This window comes from Galleria mellonella, unplaced genomic scaffold (assembly GCF_026898425.1).
Source record: "Galleria mellonella isolate WM207_F2 unplaced genomic scaffold, CSIRO_AGI_GalMel_v1 utg64, whole genome shotgun sequence".
Lineage (NCBI taxonomy): Eukaryota > Metazoa > Arthropoda > Insecta > Lepidoptera > Pyralidae > Galleria > Galleria mellonella.
This window is the reverse complement of record NW_026442133.1, coordinates 8,312,544-8,335,192: the sequence shown is the minus strand read 5'-3', so window position 1 is coordinate 8,335,192 and position 22,649 is coordinate 8,312,544. Positions and strand designations below refer to the sequence as shown.

General features: G+C 29.8%; 2 protein-coding genes and 1 long non-coding RNA gene across 5 annotated transcripts; 2 read left to right on the top strand and 1 right to left on the bottom strand.

Annotated features, from left to right (window-relative positions):
- The first annotated feature begins 2,695 nt into the window (after window positions 1–2,695).
- On the top strand, window positions 2,696–6,043 carry LOC113512419 (uncharacterized). Its single transcript, XR_003402141.3, has 2 exons — window positions 2,696–2,828; window positions 4,391–6,043. It is a non-coding gene; the product is annotated as an uncharacterized LOC113512419 (long non-coding RNA).
- Window positions 6,044–6,319: 276 nt separating this feature from the next.
- On the bottom strand, window positions 6,320–16,285 carry LOC113512429 (leucine-rich repeat-containing protein 40-like). Its single transcript, XM_026896315.3, has 11 exons — window positions 15,861–16,285; window positions 15,332–15,516; window positions 13,361–13,564; window positions 12,578–12,701; window positions 12,076–12,245; window positions 11,614–11,756; window positions 10,988–11,173; window positions 10,369–10,512; window positions 9,480–9,668; window positions 8,567–8,758; window positions 6,320–7,886 (listed from the first exon to the last, which is right to left on the bottom strand). The coding sequence occupies exons 1-11, from the start codon at window positions 16,021–16,023 to the stop codon at window positions 7,778–7,780; spliced, it is 1,809 nt and encodes a 602-aa protein (XP_026752116.2). The 5' UTR covers window positions 16,024–16,285; the 3' UTR covers window positions 6,320–7,777.
- LOC113512519 (thyrostimulin beta-5 subunit-like) lies at window positions 7,876–22,120 on the top strand. 3 transcript variants are annotated; one of them, XM_052900129.1, is made up of 4 exons: window positions 7,876–8,081; window positions 19,708–20,151; window positions 20,458–20,616; window positions 21,891–22,120. In XM_052900129.1, the coding sequence occupies exons 2-4, from the start codon at window positions 19,945–19,947 to the stop codon at window positions 21,990–21,992; spliced, it is 468 nt and encodes a 155-aa protein (XP_052756089.1). In that variant the 5' UTR covers window positions 7,876–8,081; window positions 19,708–19,944; the 3' UTR covers window positions 21,993–22,120. The 3 variants fall into 3 exon arrangements, with proteins under 3 accessions (XP_052756089.1, XP_026752220.1, XP_052756088.1); XM_026896419.3 differs by lacking the exon at window positions 7,876–8,081 and adding an exon at window positions 18,952–19,602; XM_052900128.1 differs by lacking the exon at window positions 7,876–8,081 and having other exon boundaries at window positions 18,952–20,151.
- Window positions 22,121–22,649: the final 529 nt, after the last annotated feature.

The window sequence follows — 22,649 nt, the reverse complement described above, 5'->3', positions numbered from 1 at the left end:
AAAATAATAATGAAAAAATAAAATACTTAAAACAATAACACTAAGTATGTTCTTAGTGTTATTGTAATAATATCTCGAGTAGTTAGCTAATAAAGCGAGTTAATAAAGCGTCATTCTACATCTTTAAAATTAAATTCCAGTTTGTTATACATATAATTACAAAATCATTATTCTAGGAATTAAGATGATCTATCCATATAAATGAATCGATAAATGTGTTAAAAGATAATTAAACCTAATTAGATAAATTATTTGTGTAATGATACAAAACTAACAATCCTCCATTAGTAACGGTGCATTGGGTAATAGTTGTTTTGAACAGTAGACGACCTTCAAAACAGAATATTTATCTCTCTCCATAAATATCAAATAATCATCAATCAAGAATAAAAAAAATAACTACAGGCATAATTCCTGGTTTAAGAATTTGACACAGATGATACATTAAATATAACAACAGGATACAAGAATAACAATTCTTGTAATACAATAAATTACAAGTCTTAACTAATTCCATGTTGCTGAATTTTGAATAAGAATGATCAGTTTCAGCAGATGAGGAAATGTATTAATTGCATCATATTGTATGAAGGACACGGAAGTAAATACTTTTACTTCATTATTTTTTAGTAAACAAGCGATATATATATCTACTAATTTAAATAAATTCGACCTTGTCTATAATTTATAAATTAATTATAAAAACTTATTACATAAATAAAAGGTAAATTAATTATGGATGGTTGCTTGTGTTAAACAAAGCCTTGAGCCATTTCAAGCTGTTGTTTATCTTCGATTCCTAATAAAAGAAACCGGTCAAGTGAGAGTTGAAGCGCACATCAAGGGTTCCATACTAAAAATAAATAAATATCTAGAGGAAAATACGAATAGCGGATAGTTCCGAATACAATAGTTTTACAAAGTAATTTTCTATATTGCAATTTTACTATATTAAAAAGAAATAAAAGTTTTACATTCACAATCATTTTAAATGCTATAATACTACATCTAGAGTTAAACTTAGTCACGAAAATCGTCAGATTTTACACGAAATTAGTCACGAAAATCTGACGCACTCAGAAATTAAAATATTAATTTAATTAATATTTTGATTTCTATATTTATATTAATATTTTTTTTATATTTTAATTTTTCTGATGTTTTTTGATGTAACTCATTTATTTTATTCTTTTATTTATTTAATGAACTTTAATATCTATCAGTCAACCGTAACCAGTATCTAATAACAGAAAATATAATTGACTGTGCAACATAATCCTTACTAATATTATAAATGTGAGAGTTAGTTTGTTTGTTTATTTGTTACCTTATAGCAGCTTTACGGCTTAATTAATTCTTATGAAATTTTGTATAGACATACTATATGGGATGGAGAAGAATATAGACTATTTTTATCCCGGTCAGTAAACAAATCCCGGTCACGGGGTTGAGGTCGCAAGTAAAAGCAAGTAAACAAATAAAAAGGGTAGAGTATTTACATATCATGCAAATATAATACGTATGTACACTGTATAAAAATATATGTAATTTGATTTCTATGAATCGTATAATTACAAAGTTTAGAGACGTTCTGCAGTCCACAAATACGCTAGAAGTTACGAAAATGAAATAGTAAAAGTATGAAAAATGCTGCGGTGTAAGTGTCATCCTTATGCTTAATATTATTTAGTTTCTATTGTTTCAAGCAAAGTACGCTTGAACCAATAGAACTTGACCAATAGAACAAGTAAACTTGATCTATCTATTCGTGCGAAGCCGGGGCGAGTGGATTGGCAACCGCAGTTAGGCTTTGGGGATATTTTAAGAGTGGCGCTGCTGCCCATACCTCGTCCTCTATTAATCGCCTCTTACGACACCCACAAGAAAATAAGGGGTGGTTTATTCTATGCGATGAAACTAGATACATACTAAAATATTTAAAAACTAAAAAATACTAATACTGACATATATATTTTTCTATTAATCATCAAATTAGTATATATTTATCATAATATAGTATTGTTTCTACATTTTGGTTTTTACCAAAATGTAGAAACAAAACATATTAACATCTTATTATCAACAACCTGTATTGTCTTTCAATAATTAGTATCTTTCTGTGAAATTTACAAGGAAGCTACTGTTGTTAGAGTCAACAAAATAGAATCTGATCACAATGTACGTATTATTAATAATTTTAAATTATTTTGAACTAAGTGTCAAAAAAAATTGCCTTGACGAGGGGTTAGAATAAGGTGCTCTATAGAGTGACTCTTTAAATTCTAAATTACCAGTCCCATTAGAGTTGAGGTATGTGGAAGAAGAAGACATACTACATCGACCCCAATTAAATGAGAAAAAGCAAGGCAATATTTATTGATAACATTATTAAAAATCGATATAAATAAGTAACTACTCATTACACTCATAATTATGACAAAATTTTAAGCAAATGGTTTTAATCTCTTCCTAATCTATTATATTAATAAACTTTAATTTACTTAATGTATTATATTAATAAAGTTAAATTAGATATAACCGGGCCTTAGAAATCACATGAATAAGGTATTATTAAACTATCCTAATTCTTTACTTAAGAACTAGTATAGTTCCAGATTACTAAGTATGTATATTAATAAAAAAAAAAACATAATCTAGGTGTGATATACTGTTTTCGAAAGTTCAGGGCTAGTGACTGTGCATTGTGCAAAAACAAGTTTACATGATATTATAATATTAATATTCTGAGTAGAATGCTCAGTAGTCAAACGGATACACACCAGAAAGGTCATTTCGAATTGCCACCTTCTGTTAAGTAAAAGTGAGTGGTGAGTGTGTTGTGATGTTTAAAATAATTAACGATATATACGCAATTATATACTTAATTTGTATACCAGAATTCGCGATCGAAAACATATCGGTATGATTGTGTGAAATAAAGACGAACAAAATCCTAAACCAGAAATAAAAATAACTTACCATATTTAACATGATGAACATTTTTTTGTGTAAATACTATTGTAAAAGCGAACCAATAAATATTTACAAGTACAGAAATAAATACCTAACAAGTGACTATAATTAAGTATTATTGATGTGTTAATTACAAAAAAATATCAAAAAAGCATAAAGGAAACCTTATGATGCTACTTTTCTCCATCCGTCTTTCTGTCTCAGCAACTACTGATGCACGAAACGCAATTTTAATTATAATTATTTAGTCTTAAAGCAAGAACACTGAAAAAATTACTGTTCTTACCTAAACTTAAAATACCTTTATATTTAAGTATTACAAGAAAAGTTGGACAATGTTCTTAACTAGGACAGTTTTTGAGAAATTATCAAAAAATCTTCACAAGCAAACCTAGTTGCGCACTCCGATTTTTAAACCACAGATTCACACATTTTGTCCAAAATAAAGAATACGAAATCCCAATAACACCTATTATTAGTCTTTTTTATAATTAACTAGCTAATCCGGTGTACTTCGTACCGCCTAACAATCTAAAATATTTTTGCTGTATTTTTTACATGAATCTTTTCGGTATTTTAATAGTTGTTCTGCTATTCGTGGCGGAGACGAATCTAACAAATTATAGACCATCAAAAACTGTCTAGCCGTTCTGGAGTTATAAGTGATGTAACTAACCCAACTTTCTTTTGTTTATATAAATACAATAAATCATAGGCCAATCTTATTCAATAAAATATTCTTATTCTTGTTCTAAACGAATTTGTGCTAAAGATTTTTATCTCATATTTAAATAAATTTTATAGGTTTACATTTATACCCTCAGCGTGTGAGTTCGACTCACACGAACCGGTTTTATTTTTATTTAAAGCCACAGGTACATACAATCATGATCCTTTTAGCTTCAGTGACCGGCAATTTTTGGGCTATATTTACGTTGTATTACGTTTTACAATTCAGAGTCAAATTAATTATAAAATACAAGTTATTACTTGCGTAGTTACTACTGCTGCTGTTGATTGTCCAGGATAAGAAGAATGTTATATTTAGTATTATATATATATATACAAACAAAATTACTTAATTATTTTCAAATTTAAGTATAGTAAGTATTCTATATCTAATTCTTAATTCTAATTACTAATCTAGAATATAGAGAAGATTCTAGATGTTTGAACTGCAGATTCTGGATACGAAATTTGCATAACACATCATATTAATAGCCGACAGAGCAAAGCACAACAAAGCCTTGTCTAACAGACAGATAAATTAACAGAAAAAAAAAACAGTTCTTTTCTTTTCTGTATATCCAACCCAACCATGACCATGACAATAGGCTAACTTAAATTTTTTTTTTAAATCTCCAATGCAATTATGAAATACGATGAATAAATAAATAATATTATCAAAATATTGCAGATGGCGATGCTGCGAGCTCTCTTCTTATTAGTGACAATATTACTATGTTTGGTCGCTAATGTCTACTCGAAAAATGTGGATGCTGTGAAATGTCCTACCGATAAGATACCAATAAAATTAGGAACTGCAAGCGTGTGCGTACCAAAGAACTATACACTACCCGCAGAAGAGTCGCGACGCTAACATAATACCAACTAAATTAAAGTAATTAATTAAGTAGATTATCAATGTAATGTAAGGAGCATATGACGAAATTGGAAAAAATAAATACTCTCATCAATCGCTATAAATAAGGATGAATGTATTATATTTTTAATAATAAACAATTTACTTATAACATATGAGATGCAATCTACCTACAACTATACATAATATGTTGCATTTCATTACCTAGTTATTTATCAAGAGAAGAAATGCTATAAATTCTACCGAATGATCATAAATCTATATTATAATGTAAGCAATTCATTATTCATTTTGTAAATGTGTAATGTTATCATTAAATATAGAGAAATTGCTCATTGGTTATACCAAATAGAAGGAGTACAATTTACCCAACTAGTAAAACACAAAATAATCATTGGAATGTAAATAAAAATAATTGTAATTAAGTACTAACTAGGTTTTCGGTAAATGCTTACCTACACCTTTATTTTAATCTAATCCAAATCATATATATTTAGTCATAGGCATTAAACTAAAAAATAATAAAAAAACTACCTAGATATTACATAAATGACTTTATAAATAACTTTGAATAGCAAACTAACGGGTCATCTGATAAAACGTGCTAGCGTCTATAAACAATACCATAAGATACTCACAGTACGTTCACGTACAAAGAGTACCATGAGAGTCATAGAATACACTATGACTCTCATGGTACTCTTCGTACGTTACCATTCCTGAGGAGTATGGTGTTATGTCTCCATATCACGTATTTTCACTGCTATATCCCACCCCTCAAAATTTAATACAGCACATATAGCTATTTGACAGGAACAAGTATGAGACCAGTAACGTAACAGCTTTAAGGGAGACCTAGGCGGACGGTATCCAGGACTAACCTCAGGCTATTTGCCCCGCCGGTGTAAACCGATAGCGCGGGTGGGGTTACCGTTCCATTATCACCTATTATAAAAAAAACCTCAGGCTATTACATTTCTGTTAAGAATCACACATCAAGTAAGTCTTCTAAAAGATCACATCAAATTCAACATTGATAATTTTGACTGAACAGAGGAACTGTACCATGAGAAACTATCTATGTCTACTCACTCGATAGCCCCAGTGATTTATGTATTTTCATTAAAATCGGTTAACTAGTTTCGGAGATTGGCGTGAACGAACATCGTGAAAAAGATTTTTTTTATTATTTAGTATGGAGTATATATTGTATGAGGTACTTATGAAGAATATTAACCTATCATCCCATAACGTCATGCTTTTGTTATTTTAAATCGCATAGGCGTAGCATTGTCCTTAATCTATGTGCATAGGTTACCTCACCTGCCTTCATAGCATTTCTACGATTTTAAAGCAGTTATTTTTAAATAAAAAAAAAAAAGAACAAGAATGACTCACTTAATATTGTCATTTTCACAATATATTTTTTCGGTTGTTTTTTAGCTTATTATAAGGTTCCTTTTTTTTTTAAATAATTTTGATGTTGAAAATACCATCTCATTTTTTACTACGATACCGAGTTTTCATATATTGGCGTTGTTATAATGTATTTTCATGTAATGTGTAATTAGATGGAGAAAGTTCGACTAGTTTTAGGATCAATTCGTCATCCTTAATCATGAGCCGCTGTGACATCAGCGCGAGCCCGACTAATCTATTAAAATGTTCTAAGGTTACTATTTTAGTCCTCTATTTTCACTGGCTCCAATAAGGTAAGTACTTACATTTATAAAATAAGACTAGTTAAATGTTTCAGGCATTTATTCCATAATACATAAATAACATCTGTTCCATAACATAATTGTGCTCATGAATAAAATTAATAACTATGCGATTTTTATCACTCCGTTGCTATAAAAGTAGCTAGGTACATAAAAAAGCACTGGTACTTTCTACTGTTTTATACTACTTCGCTTTTATGATAAAAATTTCAGGTACATCGTACAATACTTTGGTTAAAATGACTCACATTGTTATAATATTGTGATATTGTAAAAATTATACAAATGGTAAAACATTATTCTATATATATAGATAATATTATTTGAAACCTTAAAGTATATAGATAGAGTTTGAAAGATTAACCGAATTTGTGTATAAGGTATATAATTAAGAATATTATTATTATATATAGATATTAAGAGCATTCAGTTATTTTCAAAGCGCAATTTGGGAATGTTGATCAAGGCAAGCGTGTTATTATTTTCATTCAATACCAAATACCAATTATCACAAAAACAAACATAATAATTCACATACACAAATTATACATTATAATATTAAATGTAAATAGTTGCGAATTACATTGAAAAGGTTAAACAAATTATAATATTTAAATGAAAATCTTAAGATTATAAAACATGACTTCAAAAAATAGTAATATCTCCAATATATTTGGCAATTATCTAATGGGTAACAATATACATTGGCGGGCGACATGAATTTTTCATTAAGCGAAATAATCAACATATTCCACAACCTAATAAATGTCACATTATTTGTCACTATTACAATTATTTTTATTTTTGTCACTTAAGAATCCTTACTTGTACCATTTTATTACTTGGTCAATTGTTACCTGTAGTATTAACAGTTAACCAATAAATTGTACAACCATTTCAGTTTCACTTCTAAAGTGTAATCATCTATTAGTCCTTGAAAATCGACATCTAAAATTTGATGCATTATCATATGCATCGACTAATACTTATAATACTTCAATGTATATACATATATAATATTTCATTGGATATTACAATTTATAATAATTAAAAAATCTAAACTTAATATTAAAACAAAAGAAAACAACAACAAAAATAAATAAAATGTAAAATTATAACAACAAATTAAAAAGCATAATATGGCAAAAATATCATATTCCTCAATATTTAACAAGACGGAAACATTTGGCATTAGCAAGCTGCGTTGTATGGCAATTTCTTGGCGTTTTTATTGGCCTGAACTGCTTTTCAAAAATGGCGATACAAGAAAAAATATATGATCTAGTAATCTAATAATAAATGTGTATTTTTGAATTATGATACATTTTTATCACAATCTTATTGATTTTACAATTTTTTACAATTAACTGAATAATTTTGTATAACTATATGATTTTTTTATTATGTCCAACATGATTTTATTAACATATATGTATTTATGCCAAACAATTTTATACAATATATTATAATGATAATATCATTATTTGGCAGGAATTCGATCTCTCAAGTAGGAAAGAACAGAAGCCGTGCCTTTTGCGAGTATAGCGTGACGCGGTTGACGAAAGCAATTGCCCATAAGTTCGAGGGATCTGTAAAAAAATATTAGAAATCGCAATTATTCATCATCACCAAAGAGTGAACAATTCAAAAGAGGTATATCATGACAGCCAACTACTCAGAGTACACATTGCAGTTTTAAAATGTCACGACGATTTGATAGGAAGCCTAGGTATACTAAAGCCTATATAAGTCATGGAGATGCACTATACGGCGTTATGATCTAGGTAAAATTAAAAACGTCTTCTTGCGATTCAATATCATAGTTTGCTTTCTTATAACCTAATAGCAAAATCGTGTTGTACCATGCCATAAATAATAAAATAATAAACAATGCCACACAATCACACTAACCGCCTGATACTAGCTAGGTTAGGATGCTAGGCTGGGCTAACTTTATTAAGGCGGGAGGGGGGGGGGGGGGAGTTGGTAATAAGGACTACCAGAACTCCAGGTGTGTTCTTTACAATAGGCTAACTGACCTGTTTTTTCATTCTCATCTATAATCTCTCACTGGTACCACAAATACCGTCTGGGGCATAACCCAAAAGAAATTTTTAAAATAATAAACGTGTTCCAAATTATAAATAATTAAAAAGTTGAAAAAAAAGAAAAGTTTTTATGTAACAGTATTTATGGCCTGATTAGTTACAATATTAAATAATCTATTATGTATACGAAAGGAGTCTTTGGATGATGAATAAATAATTACCTTAGATGTGTAAAGTTTCCTAACTCTGGTGGCACCGTAAATATGCTGTTGTTGGATAAATCTAATACAGCCAGTTTCTTCAGTTTGGGCAGTGCATCTGATGAAACATTGATTTCATCGATTTGATTCTCAGCCGCGAGTAATATTTCCAAATTCTCCAATTCATACACACAACGCGGTATCTTTGTAAATCTAAAATCACAAAACACACATTTTATTATTGCAATATACTACTACTGTTAAAAATATAAGTTATAAAATGACAAGATCAGTAAACAACAAAATTTATGCTGGTTAAACTAGATATTTACTAATTAAAATTAGGTATTTTTTCACGTAAAACAACCGGCGAAAAACAGTGATATTTTTTATTCTGCAATAATGTAAATTATTTCATTCCATCAAATTCTAATAATCCGTTCCTTATTTTCCAACAATAATTTGAAAGACCATGTGTATATTCATAAACTCTAGAGGTAGGCGGGAAAAGAATTATTTGTAATTGGATCTAACAGCCCTATTGCTAGCAATATACCCTATTAAATCGACTTCCACATAATTCCCCCTGGAAACTATAGTGATTAATTCTTATGGAATTCATCACAATCGGCTAACTAACCTGCTTTCATCCTTACCTATTAACTTTCACTGGTGTCCCGCCACCATATACCGATATTGCAGGCGGGGTTACCATTTTATTCTCACCCATTAAAAAAACTTAGAGGTATAATTAACTAGAATATAAACGAATTTCAAAACGTTACATTTTTCGCTCCCCACATTACTTGAATTTTTTTTTTTTTCTATTGATAATTAATGTAACTCTTTGTTGTTAGCAATAAATGTTTTCTTTCTTTCTTTACATTAAAACATAAATTATAGTGAAATAATAAAATTAGAAAATCGAACATACTTGTTGTTAGATATGACCAATTCCCTTATATTTTTCATATCACCAATTTCCACCGGCAAATCGAGTAAGCAGTTTTTACCCAAATCAAGATACTGCAAATGTGACAAGCAGCTTAATTCCGACGGAACATTTGATATGCTATTTGATGATAATATTAACTGGGATAACGTTTCCCGTAGGTGAGTAACACTGAAATAATTACAAATACATATATTAAACGCAAAATAACCTACTTATCAGTTAAATTTAGTTACCTGCACAAATACTCAATCTAATCTTTGTGTAATATATAATTTGTAATATATAATCGAAAAATCCCTTCTCAGTGCTTACTTATATAAAAAAAATCCTGTGAAAAATTTGAAGTTTCTAGATAGAAGTTTCGAATGCGTTAATTTATCAAACAGTCGCTCTTTTTATAAGTAACTGTGTATAAATATTATCGTGTTCATGTGAGTTACTCAACGTACTATTATAAAGGTCGTTCTAATCACAATTGTACACCTCACCGTAACATACAAAAAAAATCGTTAAATTCTTTGTCAAAACCAGCTCGATCAGTACAGATATTTTAAATTTGATGGTAACGTATTGTAGCGAAGCTTTGAAAATCGTCTGTATCATCTGACAGAGAGAGAGAGAGAGAGAGACAATATAATTCTATACTTGTAATTGCAGCTAATATTTATATTACGGGATCTTTATATACAGTGATAACAATTTGCGCAGTGATAACTCTTGCAATACAAGCATTTATGCACTTTAGTGACCGCTTACCATCAGGCGGGCTGTATATTTAATATCCACGCTCGTTGTGAAAAAAATATTAATAATTTTCTACAATGAATAATAACATATAATGACGCTAATCGCAGTGCTTCATGCTTACCCATTAGGTATTTGCAGTAATTTGTTTCTTGATATATCAACAATATGCACTTCTGCACTGGCGGCCGCGATAAACACGTCATCCGGCACGGAGGTCAGATCTCTGGCCGGTAACATGAGAGATTGGCTCTTTTTCAATGTGTACCTATACATGACAATTTATCTGTTATTGTAATGTACATTTTATTAAAACTTAAACCACAATTGTATCGAATTTCCTAAGACCTTTCCATTGATATTTTTATAATAATAATACCCATTCTACAATAAACTAAAATATAATGGGACACAATTTGGAACAAAAAACGGTAAATAGCCTTATTGAAAAAAAGATAATGTTTTGCAATACTATATAACACCTAACTTGAAATAATAACCGTCGCCTATAGACATAGCAGAATTATAACTATACCATCCACGGTACCCGTTACGCATTGAACTCTCGAGAACCAATATGAAATTTCATTGATCATACAAAGATAGACACAGGTAACGATGCACATATGGTTGGTTTACAGCCAAAATAGACAACTTAAAACTGAATATAATTTTTTTTCCTACTTTAGTGTTTTTCAGTAATATTAACATTTAAAAGTTGTACTGTAGAAGAATTTCCATACTTATCAGGCCATTCATTGTTAGCAGCTTTTGTGTCACAAACAAGCTCTTCACTGATGCGGTCTCGCAGAAACTTCATCATTCGATCAGTACCACCCCTTATCACGTCTTGTCTTACAAAAGACAATTTATTGCCTTCCATGCTAATACTTTGCAGTTGAGTTAGTAGCCCGAGATTCTTGGGTAACCTGAAAATAAAACTAGTTGACAGCCTCACACAACGGAAAAGTAAAACTCTATCTCTCTCCTGACATATCACCAGAACATTGAGGTTTCCCTTAATTAATAAGTTATCTGTACATATATAAAGCACCAAAAAATGTCCACTTCAAATTTCTAATTTTATCTAATTTATCTTTCTTTTTACTAAAAACTTTAGTCCTACTATCACAAATACTAAAAAGTTAGCCACCTTTTTTTCTTTTTTTGTCTATAAGTTTAGCCATTTTCATTTGATATTATAACAAACAGATCACTGTTACAGTTTCTAGATTTAGTAACAAAAACTTAATATATAACACACTTTTCCACCTCTACACTTTTCGTATAATATAAATAATAAAATGTATATTTATTAAAAAATAAGATATGGGCTACAGATGAAAAACAGTATTAAGTATATACACACTTATTTAAATTATTATTGGTCAAATCAAGCCTCTTTAATGTCTGTAGCAATGATATGTTTTCTGGCAATACTTCAAGTTTATTATCCCTCATATTCAAAACAGTTAAGTGTTGCATTTGATCACAAAACTCTTCTGTGATTTCCTGAAAATAAAATAATATTATATTTTAACTCAAACTGAATAAATACTATATATATATATATATATATATATATATATATATATATATATATATATATATATATATATATATATAAATATTTTGGAGGTATAAAATAAAGCATGTTTTATTACAAATTTATAATATTTTTATTACAAAATTGATTACAAATTAAAAACAAATTATAAATGTATCTCGAAGTCCACATAATTATTATCTACATTTTTAAAATATCGAAACTACTATATATTATATTATAATAGCTATTATATACTTTAAGCTTGATAACAAAATTACTCACCTTAATATAATTATTAGCTAAATATATTTCTTTTAAAGCTGTACATCCATAGAAATCAGGTAACACCTCAATATTATTGTGGTTTGCATCTAATATTTCCATTTTTCTGAGTTCACCCATTGGCGGAAGCATTCGCAAATTATTATTGCTTATATTAAATTTCTTCAAGTCTGTAAAACAATATTTCACAATAATACAACTAATCAAGTAAGAATGGCACCTTCTTGTGGTAATAAAATTTCCATAAAAATTAAAGTAACAACCTGTGGCTATCCATATCAGTAGTCAGCATAAACAGAACTACCATGCCATTTTGTAACATCACCATCTGAATAAGTGTCTTCTTCACCTAAATAAGCTGTCTATTGTTCAGTTATGAATGAAATACATATAATATACTTTGATTTAACAAAGGGAATGAAGGATGATGATAGATAGATGCAATGCTCCAGCCTCCTCGCTACATGTACTATTTTAAAGAAATCATAATTAAAAAAATTACCTCGAAGATTAACAATATCTGGTGGCAACTCTTGCAACTGATTATGTGACAAATTCAACTCAACTAACCGAACCAAGTATCCCATTCCAGGTGGTAATACTACCAATTTATTGTGAGACATGTTCTGAAAAAATTACTATAATTATTTTTCTAGTTAATAGTAACATAGTAATTGAATGAATTTTCTAAAGTAACTAAATAACTTACTTTCTGTTTTACATATCTTATATCTAACTAAATTTTGAATTATTATTCAACATTAGTAATTTTTATAAAATAATATTACCAATGTGGAATAATGTCAAATTTAGTTATTAAATTTTAACTTTTGCATTGTTTATACATATAAATATGTATAAACAGTAATGTTATACATTATAATACCAATATTAGTATGATAGAATTGTATATTCAAATAAGTATATAAATAAGTAGAGTTACAAAATTATTACATACATTATTTATTTGATTTAATTATTGGCCGTGTGGTTCCGGCTTAGAAAAGATCACCCATTCCTTTCTAGTGGGTGTCATAAGAACAGACTAAGGGAGGGCGAGGGATGGACAGCAGCGTCCCTCCTAAAACGTCTCTTAAGCCTGACTGCGGTTGCCAATCCGCCTGCCAAGCGTGGCAACTACTGGTAAAACTTTTCTAAGGGAGAGGTTTATGTTCAGCAGTAGACAGTTAAAGGCTGATATGATATGTTGATTATTTGATTATTACATATACATTTATATTGATAAAATAATACAACTAGACCAGAATGATTCATACAAACTTACCAAAAAATTCAACATTACTAAATCCCCAAAATCAGGCTCAATTTTTTCCAAGAGATTATGAGATATACTAAACCATCTTAATTCGGTCAGTTTATAGAACTCTTGAGGCAGTAAAGACATCTTGTTATGATCTAAGCTAAGATTTGATAAATTTTTTAATTCACCAAATTCAGCAGGTAAATTTGTCAAAGCGTTATCATGTAGCTGCAATCAAAATATTTTTTATCAAAAATCCAAGCAACTCAAAAGCAAAAATAAAGATGCTTATAATTTTATTATCAGTGTACACACATTAGTAAATGTGATCCTGACATATTAAAAACTATGTCTATGATCACATATATAGATCATACCTATATGCATTAAATGTAATTAGGTAAATATTATAAACTTAAATTAAAAACTTAAACATAGTGTAAACATATAATACCTTGTGGTCCAGCATAGACCCCTTCCTTTCCCATAGGTGTCTTAAAAAGGGACTAAGAATTGTCAAGCAATGGGCAGCAACATCCCTCTCTAAAGCCTGCTGTTGCCAATCCGCCTGCCAAGCATGGTACCTTCTGGCAAAACTTCCCTTATGAGGAAGGCTTATGTCTAGCAGTGGATAGTAATAGTATGTGTAGCAGTTGATGTTAACAATTATATTTAATATATATACTCATAGACATACTATGTACAGATAAGTATAGATTATTTCTATATAGTATTTTATTGACAGTGACATTTCCATATGTTGTAAAAGAAATTGCATGATAAAAATGTATAGTGGCAAAACCTTCAGATCTTTGTCCACCAGGTACCTTCCCTTCATTAAATATTAGCTCAGTTTTAATTTGTAACTTAATACAGGGTGTCTCAAAGGAAAGGTGACATTTGTTTTGGTTATTGCGTGAACGCACTATTCTGAGGGGCGCGGGGGGGTATGTCATTCGGTAGCCTAGCTTCCGGGTTTATAATTTTCATCTCAATGGACATGTAAACAAACAAAATATTGCCGATACTGGAGTGCAACTAATCCAAAACACAAACATCAGAAACCCCTACATTCGCCTAAAGTGACCATATGGGCTGCAATGTCGGCGCGAGGGATTATCGGCCCTTACTTTTTTTAAGATGAAAGGAGACTCACAGTTACAGTGAACTCAGACCATTATGTAGAGATGTTAGACTTCTTTATGCCTGAACTGCAAAACTTTCCTGGTTATAATCATAGAACATGGTTCCAGCAGGACGGAGCAACTTCACACACGTCCAACAGGTCTTTACCACAAGTTTGTGAAATTTTTCCTGCCAAATTGATATCCAGGTGAGGTGACATAAATTAGCCTCCATGAAGTCTCGATTTAACCCCTATGGACTTTTTCCTGTGGGGCTATGTCAAATCTAATGTGTAAGTTTATGCCAACAAACCAACTTACTTGGCATAATTAAAAGGAAATATCCATCATGAAATGGCAGCCATCACGGAAAATACATGCAGAGCCATTATTGAAAATTTCAGAGCTTGATTAAATGAATGCCATAAATGCAACAGTTTACACTTGGATGATATCATTTTCTAGAAATAAATTCCCAAAAAGTGCAGTAACAAACATTTTTTTAATAAACTCCTTATTTAATTTTTTATCGATTTTTAAATGTGAACTTTCTTTTGAGTCACCTTGTATAATAATAAATGTTTTTTTTTTAATGGGTGATAATGGAATGGTTACTCCCCCGCCCTATCGGTATACACCAGTGGGGCACCAGTGAAGGATGACAGGTGATGAAACAGGACTGTTAGCCCATTGTGATGCATTCAACAAGAATTGTTCACATGGTTTCCAGAAGGAACCATATGGAGGTCAACCTAATAGGGCATATTGCTAGCAATGGGGTTGTCAAACTTCATTGCTAACAATCCCTTTCCCCCCATAATAAATGTTTACATAAGTACTGCTTATTTTATGGATCAATATACTAACTCACCTTCAATGTAACAAGTTGTGGAAGAAGTTTGACATTGGGTGAAATTGATTTTATGACATTGGAACTAAGGTCAAGCATTTTCAGTGGTTCTGCATTCCACCAATTATTAAGGTCAGATCTTGCAAAGTCCACCTCTTTACTATCTTCCAATACCAATTCATCTATTTTCCACACATTTTCAGGCACTAAATTGGTAACATTTTCAAAACTTTAACAATTGGTCACTTAATTAAAATTATTTAATAAATAACTTGGATGTTTCCAACTAATAACTGTAAGCTATTAATACACAGCTGTGTACATAAATATAAATTTAACTTAAATAGAGCAAAATATTCTAAAATAAACTAAATAAGAATACTCTTATCTAATTTTTATGTAGTAAATACATGGATATTCATCTATAAGATAATGCCTAAACCTTACACTATTTTGATTTGCAATTTAACCAATTGTTCACATCTCTCTTTACGCCAAGTCTTGATTATTTATTATAATAGGAAAGTAATCAAATGTAAATTTTATTTACCTGTGCCTAAACCTCGATTGGATAAGTTCAGTTGTCCAGTACGTTTGGCAGATTTAATCAAACCAGTAGATAATTCATTATCATCGGCCTTTTTATCTTGAAGATGAAACACAGACTTATTACAAACCTTTATTTTTGAATGAGTTTGAGATCGCCGAGACATTTTTTATTAATTAAATGTACAGTATTATAGATAACAAGTATACTACGCAATATTATCATAGCACAATCATTTGTTCGGATTAGCCCAAGAAAATTAAATCTACCTAATTTGCAAAACTATGGATGTCATGCAAATTACAAATTATTTGATAATTGTCGTTAAAACGCAATACAAAGTTGTGTAATAAAGACATCTAAAAAATTATGTTGGTAACAAACAAACCAATGAACTTAGTACTCAGAGAGGTAACAACTGTCAACAGTATGTATATTAGTGATGCGTGAATCCGATATTTTGTTATTCGAATATTTAGTAATTACTAATTTTGTAATTCGACTACTAAATTAGTAACATACTAATTTCTGTATTCAAATGATTTTACTAATTAGTAATTATTACAATAAAGTCCTTTCTCTGAACCTGTTTATTAGTTCATTCCGCAGTCTGTATCCATTATTACATTACCATCGTAATAAAAAACGACGAAAATTAAAAAGTTCTGACTCATTATATGAGTATAAATTTTATAATTATCTATATTTATATTATAGTACAAATATAAATAAATATATTTGTACATTTTTATTATATTTATAATTATAGTAAAAATGTACGTATAGTACTTACTATACTTTCACAATTTTTCATAAATATCATACTTTCTTTTATCGAAACTTGGTAATTTTTACTACATTTAAATTGGCAATACTTTTATCCGTTAAAAAATTAAAAAATTTCATCGATCGGGTCGACTCGGCTATGTTCGTGCCAATTTGAACTTCAACGACTACTAATGAATGATATTAGTAGTCAAATGATATTAGTAGTTGGACGATATTAGTAGTCCGGTGACATTAGTAGTCGAATGAATAAATTTAGTAATCAAATAATTTGAACATCATTCGAATAATCCGAATGATTTGCTCAATCGAATAATTAGTAGTCGGATTAGTAAAGACGCACATCATTACTGTATGTCTTAATATAGTCTCTCTAATCTGTGTGTATACGCTATGGTGTACTGCTATTCAAAAGCTACTTCTCTTATTACTAAATGCAATATTTGTATATTGCTTATATATCGTAAAATTATCTGATAAGAGTATCGGTGTCAACATCTCATTGATTCGCTATGAAGTTGATATCAGCTCCCACAAGCGATACGCATCGCACAAGACATTAGCATTTCGTCTCGCACCTTTGCCAAATGCGTTTTTTTTTATTTTTTCCCTAAATTTCTTTTTGTTTTGAATCAGGAAATAAAGGACACAGAAAGACGGTTTTCGTTATGTTTTTTTTTTTGTTTGTTTTGCCATATATTTACTTTCATATAACTATTAATTACTATCCAGATGTAATATAATGTAAAATAGAGGAGGGTACGATACAGGATATTACGGCGCGTTACGGAATGAAGGGTCAAAAATCTTCCAATTTATGTTACGTAGTACTTGAACGTTCCCAAAGTATAATTTATGTTACGACGCATCCATCCTAATATTTTAACAAATTTAATTATTGCAAAGTATATTTTAGACAACCGTTACTGCACCAGTAATAAATATGAATTATACACTATTACAAATAATTAACTATAGATTCAATTTAAAAAATAAATTTTGATTATATTTTACTACTACGTGCATGCATAGCAATGTCAGGGCGAGGCTCGACAAGGTGTTGGAGATAGCGATTCAAACACGGGCAGGCGACGTCATAAAGTTCATATGCAGTGTTTATTCCAGATTTATAAATATAGACGGATTTTACGGATTGTTGTAATTATTTTGAAAAATATATTTTTCCCTAACATGCTTGGAAATGTGAGCATTATTTTGACAATCTTCTTCGAGATAAATCAAAATTGCCGTACTGGCCAGATACATGCAAGCCAGCGGCCGGTAAAAGTTGTATGAAAATCCATATCTGTCGTGTTTTGCGGTCAGATAAATTACTATGTAAACTCATATCTGTCCTGTAATTTAAAAATGGAATGACCTTTTACTTCGAAACATTGGTATCAAGGAGATAACTAATAAAAGGTTTTACTTAAATTTCGAACTGGCATGCAAATAGAAAGCTGCTTATTGAAAAAAAAAACAAAGGAATAATATGGCACGTGAAAATTATTATTGTTTGTTATTCGTCATTGAACTTAAAAAGTAAAATTGTGTTTTTGATTTCCGCGCATTGTTTGAGAAAAGTACTATACAAGCCTTGGCCACAACTAGGCATTGATGGACTCACGTATGTGTGCCTCGGCTACGCCTCAGCCCACATTTGCACGTTCGTCCATCAATGCCTCAGTTGCTGGCCGCTGCAGTAATGTACTAGTTTTTTATTTTCTAGATTTATTTCGAAAATTCTCTGACTTAGTACCTATTCATATTTGTAAAGAAATTTTGCAATTACGTGAAAATTATTACAGTATATTGAGTTGTTAGTTTCTAGGTTTAGTACGGATGAGATTTATATATATTCTATTATATCGACAGTAGATATAATATATTTCCATTTGAAATATATTTCCGATACGGAAAAGTGATCTTGTAAGAAATCGAATACTACACATGAACGAAACCGTGGGAAAAAGTTAGTATATATTCGTAGTATTTTTATTAACAAATAATTAATTACAGTAAAATATAGAATAATAAATTTACCTCCAAAATCACTTTCAGAGGTTTTGTTCTCGTGAATAATGAGTTTTTTTATAAGAATTATTCACTTCTTCTATATTCATATTCTTGGTGTTATGCTTGTAACATTTAGACCACAACTATAATATAAATTTTAACATAAATATAAAGAATAATAAAATTACATTATTGTTAGGAAGGTATTACACAAAAATAATAATAAATAAGTTTGATGGTAAATTTCAAATGATAAATTCGAAAAAATAGGTAACGCGTGTTAAAATCCTAGTTCTTAGGTTAAAATACTCGTATATAAAGTCAATTCATGTCATAATTACCTTTTCTTTAGGAACCCCTTTTACTTTAGAAAAAAACTAGTGTTTATGTTCTTTCCTGTCAGTTTTACGAGTATAATAATAATATGTACCTAATTGATTTAATTAATGTATTCTCTGTTATTCCATATTATGTTATGTAATTTCTTATATTGGTATATGCGAAAATAAGAACAAAAGATAATAATTAATAGCCTGCCTACAAACAGCCAGTACAAAATGTGCCTACAGTATGAATTCAGAAGAAATGTGCAAACGTGTACCTAAATAAAACATTAAATATAGAATACATCATATATAAATCTACTACTAAAACCTTTGCACCTACTACATATTTTTTATTTGTAATTTTTTGACAAACAAAACAAAATTTTCTGAGATTCAAGTTTTAAGATTTATATCTTTTGAGCCTTAGTTACTTTATAACTTTAATATTTTGATATATGAACGTTTTCAGCCACATGTGTTAATTTGAGACTTATTGGTTTCGAGCGTAAATCAAATTGAGAATGTCCTTTTGTTGCTTAACTTATTAATGAATAATATGCCTTTTAATCTTTGTTACTAAAATCTATGAACTTTCGAAATATCTACATCTTTACTAGGTAGGTGAATTAAACACCATTTATAATACCAGAAAGAAACGATACAAAATAAATTATGTTAAATATTCAAATATATTCTCTTGATAATTGTTCTTTATTTTATAGCGTATTTAATGAATGATACAATTGCGAAACTAATGGTTTGAAAACCATTCTGCTGTGAACTGAACCGAAAGAAATGTTTTGACGTCCTTCACGTGCCTTTATAAAAACACTTTTGAGCATAACCATATCAGACAAATGAGATTGTTCTTCAAATAAGGACTAAGAATGTTGATGTGATTTTATTTTATAAATTACCTAAATTATTTTCATTCTACTGTACAATTAGGAAATCCCAAAATGGTTTCAAATCGATCGGAACTCAGTATAAGAAAAGTGCTATTAGTATTCTGGTGTTCGATAGTGTTAATGGCAGAGTCAAGTTTCAGTGCTCGTTGTAAACTCAGGAAGTATACACATGAAGCTATTCAAACAGATCTCAACGGAAGGCGATGCTGGGATGATGTCAAAATATTAGGATGTTGGGGATATTGCCTGTCACATGAGGTAAGTATTTTCAAACGAAATTACCACCACACATCACAATCATTGTGTGTGTAGTGGTAATTTATAATGTAAAGGAAGTCAGGAACCGTGGAGGGTAGAGAATAAATTTTGCAGTTGTATTTGCATTAATTATGAAAAATCTTTATCATATCAATATTATTATATCAAATTTTAAATTGGCTATCTAGCTGAGTGTACCAGTATTACTCAAGAAATCACTACCCTATCTATATACCTAAATGTGTAAAGTTTGAGCTTGTATTTGATAGGTATAAATATCAACTTACCTATAATTTCTATACGCAGATTTCAGACTGGCAGTTCCCGTACAAGGAATCATTTCATCCTGTTTGTGTACATAGTGAGAGAAAGCACGCATCTGCGAAACTTCGACACTGCGATCCTGGAGTGGAGCCAGGCACTGAAATTTACCATTATGTTGAAGCATCTAGTTGCAAATGTCAGGTACGCCAGATGTAAAATGTAATTATTTTAGTTTAATTATTTGTTGAACCATGGGATTGAAAACAGTGGCATAGTTGACGGTTTACAGACCTTGTGCTATGTGGGGACGAGGGGCTCAACAAATCATTGTACCCCATAAATTAATATCATTTTAAATATTTGGGATAGATATTTATTAGATTTAAAATATTCAGTTATATAGTTATTGGATTTTGAATTAATACTTCCCAATAATCATTACTTCGTTGTATTTTATCTTACTAATAAAATAAAATTGTAACTAGATGATTGACATATAATATAAAAAAATATATTATATATATATATGACGGCTCTCAACAAATGTAATAGAAGCCTAGAGAATAATTTTTAGAAATTTTGTCTTTCTGTCTGATTATCTGTCTATATGTTTGTTCCGACTTCACGCAAAAGACACTGCATCAAATTAGATATAGTTTTCACAGTTGTATTCCTAAAGATCTAACTTAAAATCAGGTGTATGTAATATCGTGATATGTAATCAAGATGTAACTACTTCACTAATCTTCCTACTTCTAAAATCCCCGCGTAGGTACACAAAATGTCAAATTGTTTAGATACAGTCTATTTTAAAATATGAAAAATACTTTTAATAAAAATTATTGTCAACTTCTAATTTTGCTACAAAATTATAACATCGCGTGAAAATTCTTCAAATTAGGTAGCATTCAGTTGAACAGAAAACCGCATAAAACAAAATTATTACTTAGTCTCAGTTGTAGATATATGTTGTGTATATACTACAAAATAACGTTTTGTACAATAAAGTAACAATAGAGGGACAGAGCGGGCAAAATACTGCCTTACTCCCCTGCCCCTGGTTCTAATAACCGTGAGCACAGGAAGAATCTAACTCAATTTTGTAATGAAAAATTTTAATGTAATGAAAAATTGTGTCGATACGGATGCATACTTAGTAATGATATATAAAAAGGTGAAAATACAACTTCAAGTTTTTTTTAGATCAAGGACCGTCCTCCTCTGATGAATTGACGGGTCTAAGATAGTATAGTTACGCCATTGATTTTATAATACATTAAAAACTACCTATGTTATTTTGTGATTACACCCAATTGAACTTTCGCACAGTGCCTACCATTACCCGATATCGTCACCAATTCTACGCATTGCATTTTATTCGTATCCATGTTAATCGCAAATTCTATTTAATATTTGGTTATTCTGAACAAAATATTAATTTGGTATAATTAACTGCATTTTATATTGCGTTATAGGTTTGTTCTTCAGAAGATACGAGTTGTGAATGGTTACCACCAGATTCATCACTGCTCGGTGGCCTCATTTTAAAAAAGGAATTGGAAGAAGAATTAGACTGATTTACTAGAAAAGATAGACTCATTTTTAATACCTGTGTATCTATTTTGTAATCAACTTAATTCCGCTACATCGCAAGTTATACTTAAGTCTTAATAATAATAATAATAATAAAAATCTGAAAAATAAATTTGTTTATATTTATTTTATATCTTTAAAAATGCAAGCAAGCTGCGTTTTACAACTCACTTCACCATCTTCATATTCTAAAAACTTTAGTAATGACAAGTGAAATTAGTATTAAAAACTAAAGTGAGTTTAGCACACTTATCCTCGTTCAATACGCCGTTACCTTAATGAAATGATGGTGTCTTATATTATATATAGAACACAAATTTAAATAACTCTCGTTTCTCCTAATGAAATTCAAACTTACTACTTTTGTTCTATCACCAATAGTTTTCGCAACGCACGCGACGAAAGATATAGCATTTTTTTACACCTTGAGTTACGTTACTAAAGTTTTAGTAAGGATCCCTAATCTTTTCTAGCAATAAATATAGCCTATATAGGTGAATATAGCTTTCTAATAGTGAAAGAATTTTTGAAATCGGCAAGTAGTTTTTGAGTTTATTCATTACAAATATACATACACACAAAAATACAAATCTTTCCTCTTTATAATATTATTGTAGATGTAGATTTAGTGGTAATCTTCA